This window comes from Lathamus discolor, chromosome 10 (genome assembly GCF_037157495.1).
Source record: "Lathamus discolor isolate bLatDis1 chromosome 10, bLatDis1.hap1, whole genome shotgun sequence".
NCBI classification, from domain to species: domain Eukaryota; kingdom Metazoa; phylum Chordata; class Aves; order Psittaciformes; family Psittacidae; genus Lathamus; species Lathamus discolor.
In genome coordinates this window covers 11,925,334-11,944,762 of record NC_088893.1, presented here as the reverse complement: position 1 = coordinate 11,944,762, position 19,429 = coordinate 11,925,334, and the positions used below count along the sequence as shown (strand labels likewise).

General features: G+C 45.4%; 1 protein-coding gene across 3 annotated transcripts; it reads right to left on the bottom strand.

Annotated features, from left to right (window-relative positions):
- Nucleotides 1-3,444: 3,444 nt before the first annotated feature.
- On the bottom strand, nt 3,445-19,403 carry BRD8 (bromodomain containing 8). 3 transcript variants are annotated; one of them, XM_065690754.1, is made up of 22 exons: nt 19,349-19,403; nt 19,023-19,119; nt 18,068-18,137; nt 16,964-17,013; nt 15,783-15,905; nt 15,570-15,650; nt 15,043-15,107; nt 14,403-14,539; nt 13,759-13,974; nt 12,401-12,545; nt 11,010-11,219; nt 10,337-10,617; nt 9,378-9,833; nt 8,923-9,016; nt 8,668-8,714; nt 8,104-8,318; nt 7,734-7,826; nt 7,481-7,549; nt 6,600-6,777; nt 5,872-5,976; nt 4,990-5,034; nt 3,445-3,858 (listed from the first exon to the last, which is right to left on the bottom strand). In XM_065690754.1, the coding sequence occupies exons 1-22, from the start codon at nt 19,365-19,367 to the stop codon at nt 3,799-3,801; spliced, it is 2,856 nt and encodes a 951-aa protein (XP_065546826.1). In that variant the 5' UTR covers nt 19,368-19,403; the 3' UTR covers nt 3,445-3,798. The 3 variants fall into 3 exon arrangements, with proteins under 3 accessions (XP_065546826.1, XP_065546827.1, XP_065546828.1); XM_065690755.1 differs by lacking the exon at nt 11,010-11,219; XM_065690756.1 differs by lacking the exon at nt 13,759-13,974.
- Nucleotides 19,404-19,429: the final 26 nt, after the last annotated feature.

Sequence of the window (19,429 nt, the reverse complement as noted above, 5' to 3'; positions counted from 1 at the left end):
TGCTGGGTGCTGTACCTAAGGAGAATTCTATGCATTAATTAGCAGTGTCTCTACAATTTTAATTACGTACAACCTAATTTTCCCAGACGTTTGAACAAGCGCATTTCTCACCAATTTCCTTTTGCATTCTCAGGGCTGCTAGCACAGCTACAGATGCAGCTTGTGGTGCATAACCGGGAGAAACAAGGAATCCATTGGGTTTGGGATGAGAAAGCTTGTTTGCTTACTTTATGAGCTAGGATCTAAAAGGCTGTTCTGAAACCTCTTTCAAAGTTAACTTCAGCGGAAGCAGATGAAATATGATGAGGTAAGAGATAACATTACCTGCTCTCACCTTCCAGCTGAAGGAGTTGGGCAAACTGTGATTTCATCTGACGAGTAACCCCATGCCTAAAGCGCTTTCCTGCACCAGCAGCAGAGCTGGCTGCACACGCAGAACCAGCCACCACAGCTCAGTTAAGAATGGAAAAGCCTTAGCCCTGGGTAATCCAATCACTTGTCATCATCTTTTTGTATTCCAGTTGAGAGGGATAAGGATTTTCAAATCAGGAAGCCCAGGGAACTTGGGCATAAGCATCGATTAAAAAGCTCTTTGGCCTTATGTTCAGTTTTACTAAATCCTGGAAGACTCAAGATGCCAGAGAGCAGAGCAGCAGCATCAGTGCAAGACAAGTAGGATGAGCAAAATGATTACAGACGGCTTAGTTCCACACCAATTCTGTACCAAAAAAAAAAAGGGACAAAATGATACAGACTTCAGCTCTTAATTAAGAACTGGCTGACAGCTCTTAATTATGTTGGCTACATAAGTCACCAGCAAGGAATCATTACCAAATTGGAAAGTTTTAGTTCGCTTTAGAGAGATCAGGCACTGCACAACCCTTGCTGATACAAGAAGCTGTTTGAAATAAAGACGATGGCCTTTAAAAGGAACGTACACATCAAAACAAGAAAAATGATAAAAGCCCGAACCCTGGTACATGAAATGCAGAATTCACAACAAAGTAGGGGAAAAAAAAGAAAGAAAAAAAAAGAAAGAAAAAAAGAACAATTTGCTAAAGACATAAAAGCAAATAACAACAAACCCCATCAAAAACATCAGAAGCAGAGAGCTGCCAGATGATCAGTGGGGATGACGCATGATCAGTGCCAAACATCTCACTGGAAAATAGGGCCAGTTGGAAAAACCATATTAATCATCGTTATCAGCAGTTGCCACAGAGGAGATCACAGGAGACTTTCATTTGGAAGGGGTCTGGGAGACTGTTTCTAATTAAAATGTCAACGGGGGAGATTTTAGAACAACTTGAGGGAGGGAATAAACCTTCGAACTCATTAAGATTCACTCATGGATCCTAAAGAAGCTTAAATATAACGTGACTATGCCTATACTGTGTAACTTGTCACTTAAGTGAGCCCCAACACAGGAGAACCAGAAAGGTTGCTTTTATCTGTCTGTAACAGAGTGGCTGTTGGGAGATGCAGCACAGTAAGCCTCAGCTCTGCACTAGACAGATTAGAATGAAGCATTAGGAAAAATAGAATTAGTAGTCAGGGTATGAGATGATGAACTGGGAAAGAAGCAATGAGGCTCTGTAGAGAAAATAACCTCCTAGATTTTGAAGATCTTAAATGGCATTAGAGACTATTAAAATGTTATGACAAGCAAAAAGGTTCTTTGAGAGAAAAACATCTGGTTAAGAGAAGAAACCGATGCTAGGAATGAACAGCAATGCTTTCCATAATGAAATCGAGTTACTAGTGGGCATGCTAAAGGTCCTCCCATGTGCTGCAACCTCAGTTTTTCAACACAGTCAAAGATGGGTCAGAGTTGTTATAGAGAGGGAGCCAGACTCTTCTCTGTGGCCAACAGTGAAAGGAGAGGGGGCAATGATGACAAGCTGCACCAAAGGGAATTCAGACTGGATGAATGTTTACTCTGTGAGGATGGGTAAGCACTGAAACCAGTTGCCTGGAGGGGTTAGGGAATCTCCATTCTTGGAGATGTTCAGAACTTGACTAGACAAGGCTCTGAGAAACCCAATCTAAATTTGAAGGTGGCCCAGCTTCGAGCAGCAAGGTGCACTAGATAAATGTGCAGAGGTCATAGAAATCATACTATCAGAGAATTGTACCTTACTTAGAATCACAGTATGAGAAATGAGAACCTTTAAAGGTCATTTAGTCCAACCCCCCAGCAACAAGCAAGAATGTCTTTAATTAGGTCTGGTTTTTCAGAGTCCCATCCAGCCTGGCCTTGAACCTTTCCAGGGATGGGGCACCTACCACCTCTGGGCAACTTGTGCCCATGTCTCACCACCCTCACCATAAACATTTTCTTCCTATATCTAATCTGAATCTGCTCTCTTTCAGTTTAAAACCACTACCCTTTGCCCTACTGCAACAGGACTACTAAAAAGTTTGTCCATAAAATACATGAAAGCCCAAAGAACCCTGTAACATTTTCTGCTATGAAATTGTGATCTGCTATGAATATGTGATCTCTGGAAATTGAGGACATGAAAATTCTTATCAGAAATCTGTCCCAGTTTTAGTAGTGAAGGAAAATTAACCAGTAAACAAACCAAAGGAGTCCACACATTTCTAGCATCAGTAGAGCGACTCTCGGTGGAAATACCAATACAATGGGCTCAACACTGCAGACACAACCAACTCCAACACAAAACTCGTGAAAATCAGGAGCTCTTACAAGGTAAGGCAACAATCCCTCTGGTCTCAATCCCAGTGACTCAGGTTCCTGCAACCTGTGTCAAAAGGCTGCACCCTGTACATCCTGCACAGTGTAGACCACTCCCAGCTACTGCAAGCATCAGGAAGGATAATGTTGGGGTTATTCCTCCCCCTGGAAGTTCACATGGGCAGAAAATATGCAAGTTTCATCTCAGAGGTTGTATGAGCACAAAAGGACTTGAGAATTGTCACAGAGAACTTGAACCTCAGTTAAGCATCCATGTTGCTGAGGAAAAGAACCTTAACTTCCAGTAGAGAGCAGTTCAATTGTGAGCTCAATTGTGAAACCAGGTACTGGCCTGCCTATAGCTGCTAGAATCACAGATTTTCACTCTTCACAAATCTCTGGGAAAAAACGTAAGGTACATTTCAATACATTGGTCTCTTAAAGAAAGCTCTGACAAGACTGTAGGACTTAACTTCACACAAATATATCCCCCATTTCACCACAGCGTCATGTTCTCACAACATTCAAGCACGGAATCTTCCCCTCCATCCAAGCATGATGTAACATACCCATGATTGATGGATTGTTTCTAATGTCAAAGCTCTGCCATGCTTGTGCGCTACATAGATAACTGGAAGAGAGTTATATTTGTAGATATTCGAGACAGGTATGCACACTTGTACAAAACCAGGGCTCCTCACTGCAGAGAGCTGTGATGTTCAGTACACTGCACACTGTACGCTGGATTTGTTCCCAGACTTTAATATACATACACATTTACACATCACTAGTAAAAATCTGTACACTTCACATTACAGTACATACAAGCCACCAGTTGCTAGCTAACACCAGAACACTGATGAAGCCCAAGACAACTGCCCTAAAACAGGCAGGGGGGCTAGTCTTCCCCTCCAGGGAAGTTTCTTTGGGTTACACATTCCGACGAGACACTGCTTTCCAGAGGGGCAAGCGAAGAAGGTGGGCCAGGTCCCAGGAATGGACCTGCAGCTTTTCTTCCTCCTCCAACAGCTGTTAACAGCGTCTTGCTTGCACTCCAGCTCTGGATGCCAGGTGCTGGGGTTTTCTGTTCCCCTGCAGCATCATTTCTTCATCTTCATGTCTGCCTCAATGGCACAGCGACGCCCTCTGGTGCCTCCATCCTAGTGACAAGGCAAACAAGAGTTACGCAACCCAAAACACAAAACACTTCCTCCAGCACTTGGGGAGGTAAAGAACTGTGCATCTGATAACAAGTTTTCATACCTTCCAAACAGGAAAGCTTCCTAAGGGAAGCTGTCCTAAGACAGCCTGCCTGCAGACCTGCCTAAAGCTCACCCTGGACACAGCACAGGTGCTGGGATGTGCAGCATCTCTGTGCACTGTGGGCAGCCAGGGCAGAGAGAGGCAATAAGGCTCTCACCCAGACAGACGCTTTTTGAGCCTGTACAGTGCAGGCTTTCTCCTAAGCAGTAGATGCTAGCTTGGCTCTTAAGATGGGAAGAGGAAACTGCTGACTAACCTACCTTATCAGCTGCTGATCCCTACGGGAAGTGCTCCTCCAGTTGAGTGACCCTGGCTCCCTAGTTTCTCCCTAGTTTCTCCGCACAGCTCCTTTCCATGAGCAGGAGGCGAGCTGAGAGCTTCCTTTGATCCGCTGCCCTCTCTCTCTGGCTGACATGCTGACTCTCCTGGAGTACTCCTCTGTCTTTAGACATACGCGAGAGAAAAACCAACTCTCCATCTTCCTCCCCTCTCTCCTCCCCACAACTCAGAGACTTGGAGTTTCCTGGAGGGAATATTTTTCCAAACACTTTCAGATCACCACAGGCACAGAGCAAGATATTTCTGCAGAGTATCTTATTTGCTTTCTGGACCATGATTGATAAAGGAGTACACAGATGACCCCTCGCTTTCCCCAAGACTTTTTGTACTGTCTCGAACGTGCAGAAGGGGCAGTGGTATAATCATAAGAGATGTAGGAACTACAGTAGTGCACCACTTGGTCTGTCTTCCCACTTACATGGAAAGAAAGCAGGAGAGAAGTTGTGGAAGAAAGCAAAGGCAGATGACAAAACGAGAACACCTGGAACCAGAAGACTGAAGCCCCTCCCACTCACCCATGCTGAGAAAGGGACCAAGATATTTCCTCTCTAATGATCCCAGTTGTACAGCCCCTAAGTTAAACACACCGCTGCAATGCTAAGGATGCTGTGACAGTGCAGCAATCACCCAAAGAGCAGAGCACACTGCCAGCAGTACTGCAGTACCTGCTGCAGCCTTTCAATACTTACAAAGAGAGAGAGAAGGAAGGCAGGAGAGCCCATTGGGACACTGTCCTGTTAAAAGGCCAAACAGAAGGACGTATCAGATACCAGATATGGAAATGCACATGCCATAGAAGCACTGAGCCCACACAACAGCATAGAGAAACACGTGCCCCACTCCCCTTCCCGCATGGCATCAGTTTTATGCAGCAGGAACATAAAAATGCACAAAAGAGGGATACTGAGAGAGTCAGAATGCTAGGAAAGGGATATTCCCTCGTTCATGGCAAGGCCTGGTCTACCAAACAATTTCTGCATTGTGCAGTTGCCACTAGAACTAAGCAGGCAGTCCTTGCTGTCGCAATGCTATGTGCAGTAGCTGACAGCACTTGAGATCACTTAATCAACTTTTGATGTGTCTTTACAGAAGAAAAAACCAAGCAAACTTAGGCTGCTGTTGTTTAGATCAGTGCGGAAGTCAAAGGTTCTCTGGTGCATTTTACACAGCAAACCAGACCAGAGCGATTCCCTGGTTCTAAAAATCTGACTGTGAAGGACAGGGGAGAGGCTACTCTTCCAATTCTCTACACCTTCACCATCCTGCCATATTATGCCTCTTCCAATACTCTGTTTATTTCCCTATAGTTTTCATCACCTGTTTTTAAAAACAGGGAATGGAACTATCTGGATTACAGAAAAAACTCATGAGATGTGCCTCTGGGATGATGTACAGCTCCAGAGCTGAAATCTCATCAATGGACACATTTAAAGAAAAACTTGTTTGTGTGAAGATGCTGGAGCCACTGCAATCTCAAAAACATTCTCTCCCTTTGGTATGGAAACTTCATGCAGTATTTTGGGGTTCTTCAAAAGATCTCAAGTGCCCTTCACAGAGTGCAGCATCCTCACCTTCTCTGAAGCATCCTGCTTACGAGTGGAGTCACGCCCACGTAGGCTCTTTGCACTTATCCCTGACTCTGATGTTTGCATGATCAATTGTGTGGCCAGAAATTGCTGCAAGAAAACCATACTTTGTTAAGATACTCAGGCAAAACAAGCTCAGTTAGTGCGTGTCAGTTAACTATCACAAACCACAGGCTGGGAATGACTGGGTTAGAGGCAGTTTCAGTTCCTTGTCTGCTACTCAGAATAAGTTCCTGCAATTACCTCAGAAGCCCCAAGCCCTGAGGAACTCTAAAACCCCAGTTCAAACTGTGTTAGCACTACAAGCTGGGACACTCTACTTCACAAGCCATTTTAAATGGCATATATTCACAAGACACAGTTTCATGTACGCTTTGTACCAGCGTAAACCAGCACAGCCACCAGAAGCAATCACATCCCCTGTCATTCACTGTTCTCGTTGCTTGTTTCTGTTCCTCAACCACACCCTGGTTCTTGCTGGCTTAAGCATGTCCCTGATGGAAATTAAGATTTGAAATTGGTCTGGGCTGAACCTTAAGAGAAATTTTGCTGTGTTACATCTAACTTACCTACAATCTAGTTCACCAGACATCTGAGCTAGCACAAGAGGTGCAGAGAAAGATGAAACTGCTTCATTCAGAGACACTGTGAGCATAGTTGTGGTGTTACATAAGTCTTTCCCATACTTATGGGCTAAGGCAGATGCACTTTACCTGGATCTGCTCCAGGACATCTCGCTGCATCTCCACAGCCATGTGGTACACATCATGGTCAGAGCTGTTGTACATAACTGCATTTTGAAACATCAGCATAATGTCCCGCTGGAACTCAGCTGTGGTTCGTATCAGCCCATTCTCAATGTTCTTTTTGATGGTAGATAAATCCATTGGCCTATGAAAGAAATGCAGTCAAAAATAGCAACACAAATATCTAACTCTTTACCCACTCTCTTGCAGACAGTACCATGTCTACTTAGATCACCTACTTAATTTAGCCAAACAGGTTTCCCCGTGCACAGGCTGTGTTCCTGAATTCCAAGGCCCTGGTCAGAGGACCCAAGCTGTCCAGCAGTTACTATGAACAGTAAACACACCCCAACAGATGCCTCAGAGAGGCATTTGCCTTCTCCAGGCATCAATGAAGGAGACATTAAAGAGCTAGAGTTGCAGCCACTGAATTGTTTAGGAGAGATTTTGGGGGACAGGAGGAGATTCTAGTAATTCTTCCAGAAGAGTCTGCTATCTGGGGCAGTAAAAATGCTCATGAAAGAAGATAAGTCTCTGGAATTCCTACCCTTGGACAGAAACTGGAAAAAGCAGATCAGTCACATACCGCCTTACAGATAAAAAAAAAAATAATGCGTAAGCCAGTGTGCTTTGTTCAAAGATAGTGCTGTGTAAAGATACCTGTCTGTTACTGAAGACAACCCTTTTCTTGGGGAAGCCTGCTTCTGACTGAATCATGCCAGAAATGAATAATCTTCCAAGTTTTGCAGTTGCATGGCAGCTAAAAACTACACTGTTCCTGCCAGAAATCCTTACACAAATGTGCAAATATACAGAGTTCAAATGATGGGAACACTGCTGAGACTCACCTCTGCACAATACTGTGGTAGCCTGGTGCTATATCATCAGTTACAGGCTGCAGGAAGACATTGGCGTACCTGTGGAAAGAAGGAGTTCACTTAGTGTCCTCCTCGCTGGTAAATGTTTGGTTTATGCTCTCGTGTTTATTTGTGTGCTAACAGGATGATTCATTGTAACCCAGTGAGCCTCCAAGAAGGAAGAGTGTAAACTTGTACAGGATTAGTCACTTCTTTCTGCTGGTTCTCCAGATATCAAACCCACCTGTGATTAGCTGCTGCTCTCCAAACTAGCATGATGGCTTTCTTCCAAATCTTCTGGGCCTGTATTGCTTCCTGGTCTTCACTACACACTGAGCTGGGAAGAAAAGAATAGAACTTCCTTCAGGAGTCTGCACACTACCTCATGGCAGACACCTTATGGTTTGTTTTGCCTTTGACATGCCTACACTAATCCATGGGACCTGGTGCTATAGTGCTGCCTGCGCACTTGCAAGCAGAGACCCAGACAAATCATCAACAAATTCCCCCTCTGGACCTGTGCAGCCAGCAAAACAGAATCGGGAAATCTATGTTCCTCCCACAAAATAGTGTGGGATTTCACTTGTGTGCCTGAGAACTTCACTGATACTCACAACTGTGAGGAGGCTGGGCTGCTGGGGATGGAGTCGGCTAGCGTGTGAGACTGTAAAGGTGCATTATGGACACTGAAGCCATCATCGCTCTCGCTCACGGGGGGTTCATTATCCATCTCCGACAGATATCCCTCACCCTGATCTTCTTCTTTGGGTTCCTCCAAACTGGCAGCCTCACTGGCACCATCCTCATCATCCTCTTCACCCTGCCCATCCTGAAACACAAAGTTCATTAGTCTGCACAGCCAGCTATGGCAGCAACCTAGAGCCTCCAAAGCAACTATAGTTCAGCAGTGATTTTCTTGCTATGCTGCTGACAGCTGTACAGGCACTTTCCCAAAATCCCACTCTACCCTGCCCTGCCTCCCCCCACAGACACAGAAACACACACAGAGCTTCACAGTGCCTGAAGCAAGCTCCCCTTTAGCTCCAGCTGCAAACTGCCCACTTCTCAGTGCAGAAAGCGGAACATAAGCTTTGCTTTTCAGCAGATGGGAGCCAGGAAGCAGTAGTAGTAAGATGTTACTAATACACTCAAGATGAATACAACCAATTGAGAATTACCTTCATCTGACTCCTAAATAGGGCTTGGGCCTCCTCCTTCATTGACTCTGTGAATGAAAGAAAACCAAAGGTTGATTCTCCAAAGCAGTCTTTCCTACAAAAGCTCCTGCACCAATACCTACTGTCCTGCAGTAATTAATACTGTTCCTACACATATCTTTTCTCCCTCCTCCCCAAAAAACCTGAACCAGATCACTGACAACTATCCAGCTAATAATGTTGCATGTAAAAGATTTCCTAGCTGAATTAAGTTACCTGACAGCTCAAATTTGTGCTGAACATCAGCCTGTGAGGAGTCTTCACTCACATTTGGGACTTGTGGAGGGGATGAATCATCATCAGGTGGGGTCTGGAGGGAAGAGAAATGCACAAATCTAGATGTTTGTGTCAGCTTACTTCAGTGAAGGTGTGGGCACATCTCACTCACTCTAACCTAACTCAAGGCAATATGAAGCTCACTGAGCACCTTCCCAACAGCAATTCTGCACATGGGCGGGGGGGGAGATACACAAAGGTACTGCCTAAAGCAGAGAGCTTCTCTGCAGATCGAACAGATCAGCAGCATGACTCCAAAGAAAACAGTCAGTCACATTCATTGAAGGGATACCTTCAACCCAACAGTCATCCTTCCTCTAAACTTCTCTCCTACCTGCCACAACTTCTCCTTTCTTTCCCCACACCAGTTCCAGACAGCCTCTCTGCCCACATACCTCTGCCTTCACTGTATTGTGCACCATGTCTTCTCCCTTGGTCGATTCTATCTCGATTTCAGAAGTCTCTCCTACTGTTACAGCTGCTCTTTGATCTTCTTCTATCTCTTGACTTCGAAGTTCTGGTGTTTCTGTCACTCTTGCAGTTGCTGCTATAGTTTCCTCAGGGCCCAGCTGATTCTGCTCCTGCTCTGCAGGTTCTGTCTTTATTTCTGATCCCAGATCACCAATGCCCATTAGGTCTCGAATTCCCTTTGCCTCTGGCTCCTCACACTCCAGTCTCTCCTGCTTCACAGTCACAGACACTTGGGGTATCTGGGCCTGTTTCTCATGCTCCTGACGAATTGAGTGCTCCCATGGGCCAGGCAGGGTCTGAGGGTCATCCGTATCTTCACAGAAAGAAGACAGAGCAGCTTCTACAACTGCTGCATCCAGGACTTCAGGGTGGTCGTCTACCTTTAATGCCAAAACAAAGAGCAATACAGGCCAAGGTCAGAAAAAGAGATTAAAAAAAGGTTTATGTTATTTGGTAATGAGACAATTGCCGAAAACCTGGTGTACGGTGTTTACAAAGCTGCCTTCCACAGCCAGACTTTTATCACTCCTTGTGGAGTTCCCTGTGGAGCTCCAGTTCCAGAAATACAGCAGTCCTGGAGAGTGCTGCAAGAAGTGCTCATTTGTCTGCCAGAGTCATGACCCAAACCCTACCCAACATGAGGAAGAAAGAGATCTCTTTCTGCACTTTGAAGAGGAGCACCAGGCTAAATGTAGTAGACTAGCAGCAGTAGTGTCACAGAGCCATTTCCTACTGATCTGGACAATGATGGTGAGAATGTGCATTTTGCAATAGTTACTTTCTTGCTGGTCTAAACTAATCAGATTGGTGAACAGTAATTGCTTGACATTAACCTAACTGGATGTGGAGCAAAAGGCACTGTCATTCTGCTTTGCCTGTTTACCTTGTCCTCAATGATGGCTATAATATTTCCAACAGTATCGAAGTCCAGCTCTTCCCCTGTATAGGACACTGCAATATCCATTTTCTCAGCTAAATCCAGGTCTTCTTTCCCATCCATGCAGTGATCTTTGGAAGACCCTGCAGTACCACCAGCCCCAGAACCCAGGCACTCTTTCTTGATGGAATCAATGATCATGGATATTTCACTGCTGTCCATGGACACTGTCACAGTGTGGGAATCAGCCACTGCCTCCATAGAAACACAGGCTTCTGGTTGGCTCACTGCACAAGAATGAAAGTGTCAATCAGAGACATACCTGGAGAAGTCAAGCCCACACAAATACTGCAGTGGATAAGACCAACCACAAGTATCCCAGGTTCACCCACAACAGCATGGCTTAGAAAAATAAAAGACAAACAAGGGTTTGCTTTCCCACTGTAGAGACAAAGTGAGATTCCAGCCCTTGAACCACAATTCAGCAACACACCATTAAAACCCTTCCCCTCCTTCCCCACCCAGCAAATCCTGTTTAAAACCATCTGTTTACTCCAGCTGAAAGGTTGGTGAGTCCAGGGTGGTAAAAAGCCAGCTGAGATCTTGCTGAGTGCTGATCCCAAGGAAGTTCTGCTTCCCAGCAGTGCAGGATCTATGAATGCGTAGTTCAGGAACGCACCTGTGGCTACGCCTTCTGGAGCTGCAGCTGGTGGCACAACGGATGGTGCTGACAGTGTGGGCATCATGACAATTGTAGCCTGGGACACAGGCTCTACTGGGGGTGGCAGGAGCTTAGCTGGAGGTTCACTGGCAACAGCGGAGAAGGAAGCAAGAGGTGAGGTGAACTGTGCAGGACCAGCTTCTAAAAGCCGGGAAAGCGTAGGAGCACCTAACAGAAAGTAGAAGGGAAAAAGCACATGAGCAAGAAGCAGCCGCCACTCAAGTCCACAAAGACACCACTGGGCTTTTCACTGTCTGTTGGCTTCTTTTGGGAAAAAGACACTGACAGGTACCTATAAATGGTCCCAAAAAACTATATGGAGAACCTGCACCTCAAAATGCACAACTGTTTTGTGTGTGCAGTCTGAGACAACCATAAAGACTACGGGACACTGCGTTCAATGTAACGGCTGCAGAGGCTAAGCCACACATGCAGAGAGATGCCCTTCCAAAGGCTCATCCCAATACAATTACAGGAAATCTGAAAAACAGTGCTGAGAGAAACACATAAGGTGAGCCAAGACAAACAGTCATCACAGGAGCTGGAAGGGAGCAGAGGGAATCTCTCTGCAGGTCTTTCCTGGAGAATTCCTCTTGTATAAAGGTTGCCACTCATCTTAGCAGTAACCTCCAGTCTGAATTTACCAAACTGTCTGGACCAAATTAATGGGTCTTGAAGAATAGAAATGGATGAGGAAAGTGAGATTATTCATATGGAATTATATAGGACTGACTGGCATAAATGCTCAGTTGCAGACAATATGATTAAACCACTCGTTAGCATGAGCTGAGAAGAACCTTCAACCTTAGGCAGGTTATTCCGAAAAGGCTCAATGCAAGGACTCTTGCACTGTCCCTCTCACCCTGCTCTCTGTGGAACTTACTCTGGAGTTCACAGTCCACTGTAGCCTAATCCTCAACAGGCCTCTAAGCTAAAGCAGAGGTAGGACACAAGAACCAGGTTCACAGGGAGCTGCAGTTTGACACATTTTTCCCCCTCACACAACTCCCTGTCATTTAGCCCTTTGTTTCTACATTGAAATGCCCAATATTAGCTAGTGTCAAACCCAGAAAAACTAGACTTCATGGACTAGGATCAAATCAAATCCAATTGTTCACTGATTTTAGATCAAGGCACTCCTTCTTCTGTAAGCATAAGGATGTTCTTAAAAAAAAACAGTGAGAGGGGTGAGAGGGATGGGAGTACAGAAATAGCAATACAACTCATACAGCCCCCAAACCAGCCAGGACAGATGTCCTTCATCTCTCTCCAAAGAGAACTGACATAGACATAGAATAGTCTGAAGGTACATCTGAAGGGAGAAGTGTACAGGGAGAGTCCCAAGTTACCTGAAGCAGCAGGAGATGCAGGGACAGCACCAGGTGCCGACTGCATTTCCCCACTGTGCAGCACTGGCAGGACACTTCCTACCTCCAGCAGGACTCCTGAGCTGTTCATGTGACCAGAAGCCACTGCCATTTCATTTTCACCAACCTGCCAAAGGAGGACAGAACTGAAAATCCTGAAGATCACCATCACCTCAGTGATTCTCTGCCATATATGCACCTCCATAAGTATGTCCATCATTTGCAGCATTTCTCCTGCACTTTTTGTCCAGCTAGTCCCTGCCTGAGGCCCCCACAGAAGTGATCAACATGAAAGCCTGAAATTAGTTGTTCTTCTTCAGCTACAATACAGCTGCAGTGCCACCCTCCTTTGAAGTTAGGCCAAATACATCATCTGCTCTACCTTAGTTCCTCTGTTCAAGGACCTCACAATCCTCTACAGATACCAGTCTCTCTATCCCTCTTAGATGGTATGGAATTATCCCTTATTTTGAGTTGAGGGAAACTGAAGCACCAAAGTGGAAAGTAACTCTATCAATGTGACACAGTAAACCTATGATTAACCTTGAAGCAGATGTAAGCCACCTGCTTAAAAGAAAACAGATGGTTTACAAAGAAAACAGAGTCTTCCACAGCCCTTCCTTGCTGTACCGTGTTACATTGCACCATGCAAACATAGAACGCATGAACATTTACTCGAACTAACGAATAGAAAATACCCCAAATCTGACTATTTAGAAAAGGAAGTCAACAGCAATGCACCTTTTCCATCACACAAACACTAAGACAAGGAATCCATGCCATGGGCAGGCTGATGGCTGTTCTTTTCAGACTGGGCTCTGAACAGTGTCAGCAATGGTCACCTTCCTAAGATTTCCAGAGTCACTAACACGAGAAGTGATTTTAGTAACTGTCTACAATTAGGAGAAAACCAAAGCACTTCAATGTTGGTCATAAACTCCATTAAAGGACTCCCTACTCCTATGCTAAGATTCATTACAAATACTGAAACTCAACTTTAGGCCAAGATGTAAAAGAACTGCGAGCCCAAAGCAGAAATCAAGAAAACCTCCATGGAGGCTGACTGGGATGATGCTGACTAACATCCTCCCTCCCCTGGAGAGAACGATTTCCTCTAGCAAAGCCTGCAACTCCAACTCCTTACAACCGAGGGAGATAGCCAGTCCCATATGCTGAATGCTCCCTGCAGTCCTGCACTATAGTATTGCTGGGAAAGGGTCCCGCCTCTGTGGCTCACAGGAATAATTCTATTGCTCACCTATCACTTCTGTTGGGACTCTCACCAAAAACCTGTATGCTTTAAAAAAAGCCTTTGCATATATGAGCAGAGAGCTCCATACCAGCCTGGGGCTTGTGGGCAGGAGACTGCCCTTCTTCAGCAGCTCTGAGAGCAGAGGGGAAGGAGGCGGAGTTGCTTTTTGTCCTAGCATCTTTTTCTGGGGTGAATCATCAGTGACTGGGGTCATAGGGGCATCCAGGGGAGCAGAGCCTGGAGGGGTGTCAGGGATTCCAATGAAGGAGGCAACTGGGGTGCTGGGCAATGTCCCTGGAGTGACCTGAGAAAGAGAAAAACCACACTGTTCAAAGCCACACTCCACCACACGGACTAGCCCCACTTGCTCCTTCCCCCTAGAGCATTGATCCAGCACACCACAGACACCTACTCCATTCACTCACTGCACCTACTCCAGGCATATGCTTTCACCCTTTCCCTGCCCTGTAGTGCCACTTCCCAGGCACACACTGAAGACTGCATGGCCAACCCACTGATGCCCCTACACAGCCTTTGATCCAGGCACCTGATCATCACAGACACTGAAGAGGGCACGTAGCAGCAGTGTACATCAACCACACTACAGCATTACCACAGCAAAAAGTCTGCAAAACAAGGCAAGGGAGTCTCTACAGGCTCCTTCTCCATAATGGATGCAGAGCCCCATGTTCCAAACTGGTCTTTCTCTCTTACTATGATAAGGATCCTTACCCCTGGACTGGCCTCATCCACAGCGGGCTGAGACAGATCTCCCAGAGCATAGTCTCCCCCTGGGGAGGTTGAGCCTGCAGGGGAGCGAACCATCACACTTGTCAACCGTCGTTGTGGATTCTTAATGGCCTGACGAGCTGGAAGAGACCAGAAAAGAACAGTGAGATCCCATGAAGCCAACTTGGACAGTCCCTAACAGTTACCTCTGACTTTATCTTAAAGAACCCCAGGAAGACAATCTGTATTGTGGGAATTTCTTGTACCACACCACCAACAGGTTAGTTCACTGAATTGCCCCATGAGCTATAAATTAATTAAATATTCAGAACAAATCTATCTTCCTTTTCTCTTCAGACAATAGTAAAACTATAGGGAAAACTAAAGGGGTAAAAAGCCTGACACTCGGAAAGCTCCTTCCTAATCCCGCTTTCTCTTAGATATACCTTTTCTACAGAACTTGTTCCTTTCTCAGATGTCTCTGCATTTTGCCTTGCTACAAGTGTGATGCTGGAAAGAGAATACAGCCTTTCTCTCCAACTCCAGGGTCAAGGAATTCCTCCCAACAGGTCTTAACAAGATTTAAGTTTTTCCCAAATGCTCTTATGAATATATGCATCTCTCTCTGGGGAAAAGTGCTTACCCTGATAAGCAGCATCTGTAGCCTTCCTCTTGACTTCTGCCTCCTCCTCCTCCAGTTTTTTCTTTCTGCATACAGAACCAAAGCCTACTGTCACAGAGCGTCTCACTTCCCCTTAGTTCCTCTTCCGCAACGAGCTTTCTGAACCCCACCCCATTATCTCCAGACAACAATGGACTGCCTCTGTGGTCTCAGGCTCAATTCCTCTGAGGAGCAAAGCAGAGTCAGAGGCCAGTCAGAGAACAACACAGTCGGCAGAAAATTTCACTGCCAGCTGATTATCAAAATGGAGGAGGCAAGCATGACATTGCAAGCCACCAGCAAGCTCTGTACTGATACATTTCGAACCACGCTCCACGCAACCTGGTGCCCTCCAGGCTAATTGAAGTCCACCCTCAGAGGCCAAAGCATCAGCTCAGCTGCCCCGTTTCTCTTAACCCAAAGTATATGGAGCAAGAGACAGCTAACAGAGTGTCAGAGAACTACAAACTCAGAAGAAAGCATAACATGGAAATAATTAAATAACTCACATCATAATTTCATTGCATAGCTCCTCCAGTCTGTTATCCATGTGTCCAGCCTGGATCAGCTCTGCATCCCTCTTGAGTTGCCTGTAATCAGGAAATCTTACTTATCACTGAACAATACACTCTAAGCGGCATTTTCATCCCAAGCATCATCCCACTTAGGCAACGTTTCCAAAACAGGGCTCTCGAGTGCACCGCAGCTCCTCTGCTACATACCTGTACTTTTCCTGTGTTTCTTTAATGATTTTCTTCAACTCCTCAACTCGTTCTGCAGTCAGTTTCCGCACAATAACGTCTTCCACAGTTTCTACAACTTCTCCCTTCTCACCACGTTTTCTCCTAGAGTAAGAGAAAACCAAAACCAGTTCAGACATGAAATACAGAAAACTTTCCCCTTTCGTAAGTGGCTGCTGCCTGTCCTTCCTGACACATGCACACAAAAAAATCCACCTCTTCCAATTTGCCTTAAATGATGTTGAACAGCAAGTTCAAACAATCTGTTCTGAAAAAAACCCCACCCTAATTTTTAAATGTGTCCAGAGTTAAAGATTTCAGGAATAGATCAAAGATGCAAACCCACTGCACATTCTCAATGTGCAAAAAAATCAATCATTCCACTTCAGAGAAGTTTCTTTCTGCCCATGAAGAAACACCTATTTTTTGACCCTCCATAATTCAGTCCCTTTGTCTTTGCAATTCTAGTGCTGAAGATCATTCAGCACTACCACAAACAAATACTACTTTTAAACATCCTGCCCTTGATTTAATTTGATGTGAAGTCCCAAAACAAAACTCGTGGAGTTAGGAGTGCGAAACATCTGAGACCATAAAGCTGTAGTGAAAGCACTGGTAAGAAAACTGTAAGAAACTACTGCAAAACAGAGACATACAAAAACCATTTCCTCTTCCCACTCCTGCTGTCTTTTCTATCTCTATTCTGAGTGATAATTTTATGTGCAAAACTTCTGATCAGTAAGACTAACATGTAGTGTTTTATTCCAGCCAAATAAATGTTTCCTTTCTCTGCATAAGTCCAAAAATGCACACTGTAACTGACTGAGCTGTGGCAGAGAGGCCCCTGTTATCTAGGCACGTATTGGAACAACAGCAGGGGCATATGGAAGACGCTAACAAGTACATAGTTTTTGAACCACATAATACTGAAATACTTATGAAGAGGAGACAAGACAAAGATACAGGAAGCGTCTTCTGAAGAAGATCTTGGGCTTGTTAATCCTTCCCATCTGCCATACCTGGAATCCTACCCATGCCAGCTACCACAACTGCATCTCCTCGTTGCTTTACACTTCTTTAGGAGGAGCAGTACCACATGCTTTGCTATAAGAACTGACAAGTCTACCCCAAACTGCTGCACTCGTGCCAGACTTTATACTCACTTGGGAGTCTCTGTAGTCTCCAAGAGCTCTGAATACTGAGATGCACAGTGCTAAGAGAAAACAAAGAAAGTCAGAGTACACTAAAGAGTCAGCTGCAGCAAACACCTAACAACAAACCCTAAGGGCACATACTCCTTCAGTGGTCTAACACTTTATGAACACATGTGACAGTGTTCTCCAGAGTTTCCCCCCAGCTATAATTTAGTGTAGCTCAAAGTGAGGGAGCGTATTCACTCTCTTACTCCAGCACTGCCCAGGCTGATCTTCAAAACAAAGCTAAAGAACAGATGCTCTCATCTAACAGTTTAGAAATCAAAGCAAGCATGACTAGGGAAGCTGCAGCTGTTATAATGTTTCTGTCTGTGAATGTGAACCAAAAATGTTTTAATGGAGAAGCCGGATAATTCTATCAAGGCCATCTTCACAGCTTAACAGGAACAGTTAGCAACCTAAACCACTGAACTTCTCCTCCCTTAGTTCTTTTGGTATTTTCCTGTCCTTTATGCAACAAAAATCTCAGGTGCTTGCCCAAACAACAGGACACACCAAAATACATGGGCACCCACAAATTCCTGGGGCAAGGAATTCCACAGCTTAATTACATGCCTGGTGAAGAACAATCTCTTTAGGTTTGCTTCCAACTTGCCTCCTATTAGTCTCCTGATAGCCTCTAAACCTTGTACTAGACAAAGAACTGAAGAGTTAAACTTTATTAATTCTTACTGATCCTCAACATACCACTTCTGACTGTGCAGGCATCTGTCATATTCCTGTTACCTCTTCTTATGGTAAGGATTCTACCTTACTTTGCCATCCCTTACAAGGAAACTGTTTCATGTCTTTGACCATTCTTGTCTTTTTCTTAACTTTATCTAACTGTACTGTAAGCTCAGATTTCATTTCAGAAATAGGAAAAAGTATTTAACATGATGCAAGCAAAATTTTTTGGGTTTTGTGGTTTTGGTTTTTGTGTTTTTTTTTTTTTTTATTTTAAATAATTTTACTTTCTTTTTTTTTGAACAAGGAATGCATTCTTTTAGGCAGCTGTATTAACTATCCCATGCAGAATTCACCTTTTCCAAGATCCAAATATCAGTACCTTACCTTTTGTGAAAACCAGTCAGGTGGGCGTCCTGGCTCTGCAAAAGGTTTGATAGCTCTGCTGACTGAGACCCTGCAGGAGAGAAATGGCAAGTCGCTGTCAACTTACTTTCTTCCCCAACCAACACGCAGAGAAAACACTGACCTGTCTTGACATTCATTGGCATTCAATGACTGAATAGCCTTTAGATTTATTTATTTATTCATCACTGAATAGCCCTAGTACTTATGAATACAACAAACTTTCCAAGTAGTTGTTACATTTAGAAATTATTCAAGTACAGCCCTTGGACTCAAGAATATTTGCTTGCACCACATAAACAACAGTTTCACTCCCTTGCTTTGAAAAGCAAGTTTTTACCTTCTGACGACACCACCATGTTTCCACAAAAACCTTACTCTGGTAAGGGAAAAAGGCAGCAAACCAGAGCTCCATGTTCAAATGCCATGTACAAAAATTTGTTATAAAATATCCTTCTTGACCACAACTCATTTCTTCCAATTTATGAACACTGAATCACAGAATGGTTTGGGTTGGAAAGGACCTCAAAGCTCATCCAGTTCCAACCCCCTGCCATGGGCAGGGACACCTTCCACTAGAGCAGGCTGCTCCAAGCCCCATCCAACCCAGCCTTGAACACTGCCGGAGATGGGGCAGCCACAGCCTCTCTGGGCAGCCTGTGCCAGTATTCATTCTTTGCTCTGTTTAATACGCTGCTGTTTTTACGCAGTGGTTATAAAAGAAGCAAAAACACTGTCCAGGTATGCTCCTAATACTTCCACCTTTAATACCTCCATCTTTGTTTTGAACAGAAAGCACAAGTGCTAAAAACTAAGCTGTTAGGCAAGGAACCAGCACAGTGTAAAGCCGCGCTAGGGTACCCCACACAGCCCCAGGAATGCCATATCCACGCATACACGGCGGCACAGCGGGACACCGTCCTCGCCACCCGCTTACCAGTTCTGGTCTCCGCTCCTCATGACGGATGAGGCCAGGCAGAGCTTCTCGCGGATGGACCAGGGCTCGGTGGGGCCGGCGCTCAGCAGCTTGTGCTCTGCCGGGAAGGGACGGACTTAGCGGCCCCGCCAGCCCCAGGCGTCCGGCCCGCCCCTCCCGGGCCACAGCCCCGCCCCTCCCGGGTCCGTTGGCTGGGTCCTTTCGCACCACCGTTAGCACCGCCGCTCCCCCTCGGTTCCCCTCGGGCCGTTCCCTTAGCCCCGTTCCCGCCCCAGCCGCGCCGCCATCGCTCCCCCGCCGCATCTCCCGACAGACCCCACACTCACTGCCCGTCCCCGCCGCCATCTTGCCCGCCCGGCCTGAGGTGAGGCAGGGCGGAGCCATACGCAAAGACCGACGGGAGCCGC

Bases quoted from the DNA above. Each gene is read 5' to 3' on its own strand.
- BRD8 (XM_065690754.1), bottom strand. The intron at 8,715-8,922 runs GTAACTTAATTC...TTTCATTCACAG, and splicing joins GCACAAATTTGAGCTGTCAG to AGTCAATGAAGGAGGAGGCC. The intron at 8,319-8,667 runs GTAATTCTCAAT...TTTGTGTTTCAG, and splicing joins TATTTAGGAGTCAGATGAAG to GATGGGCAGGGTGAAGAGGA.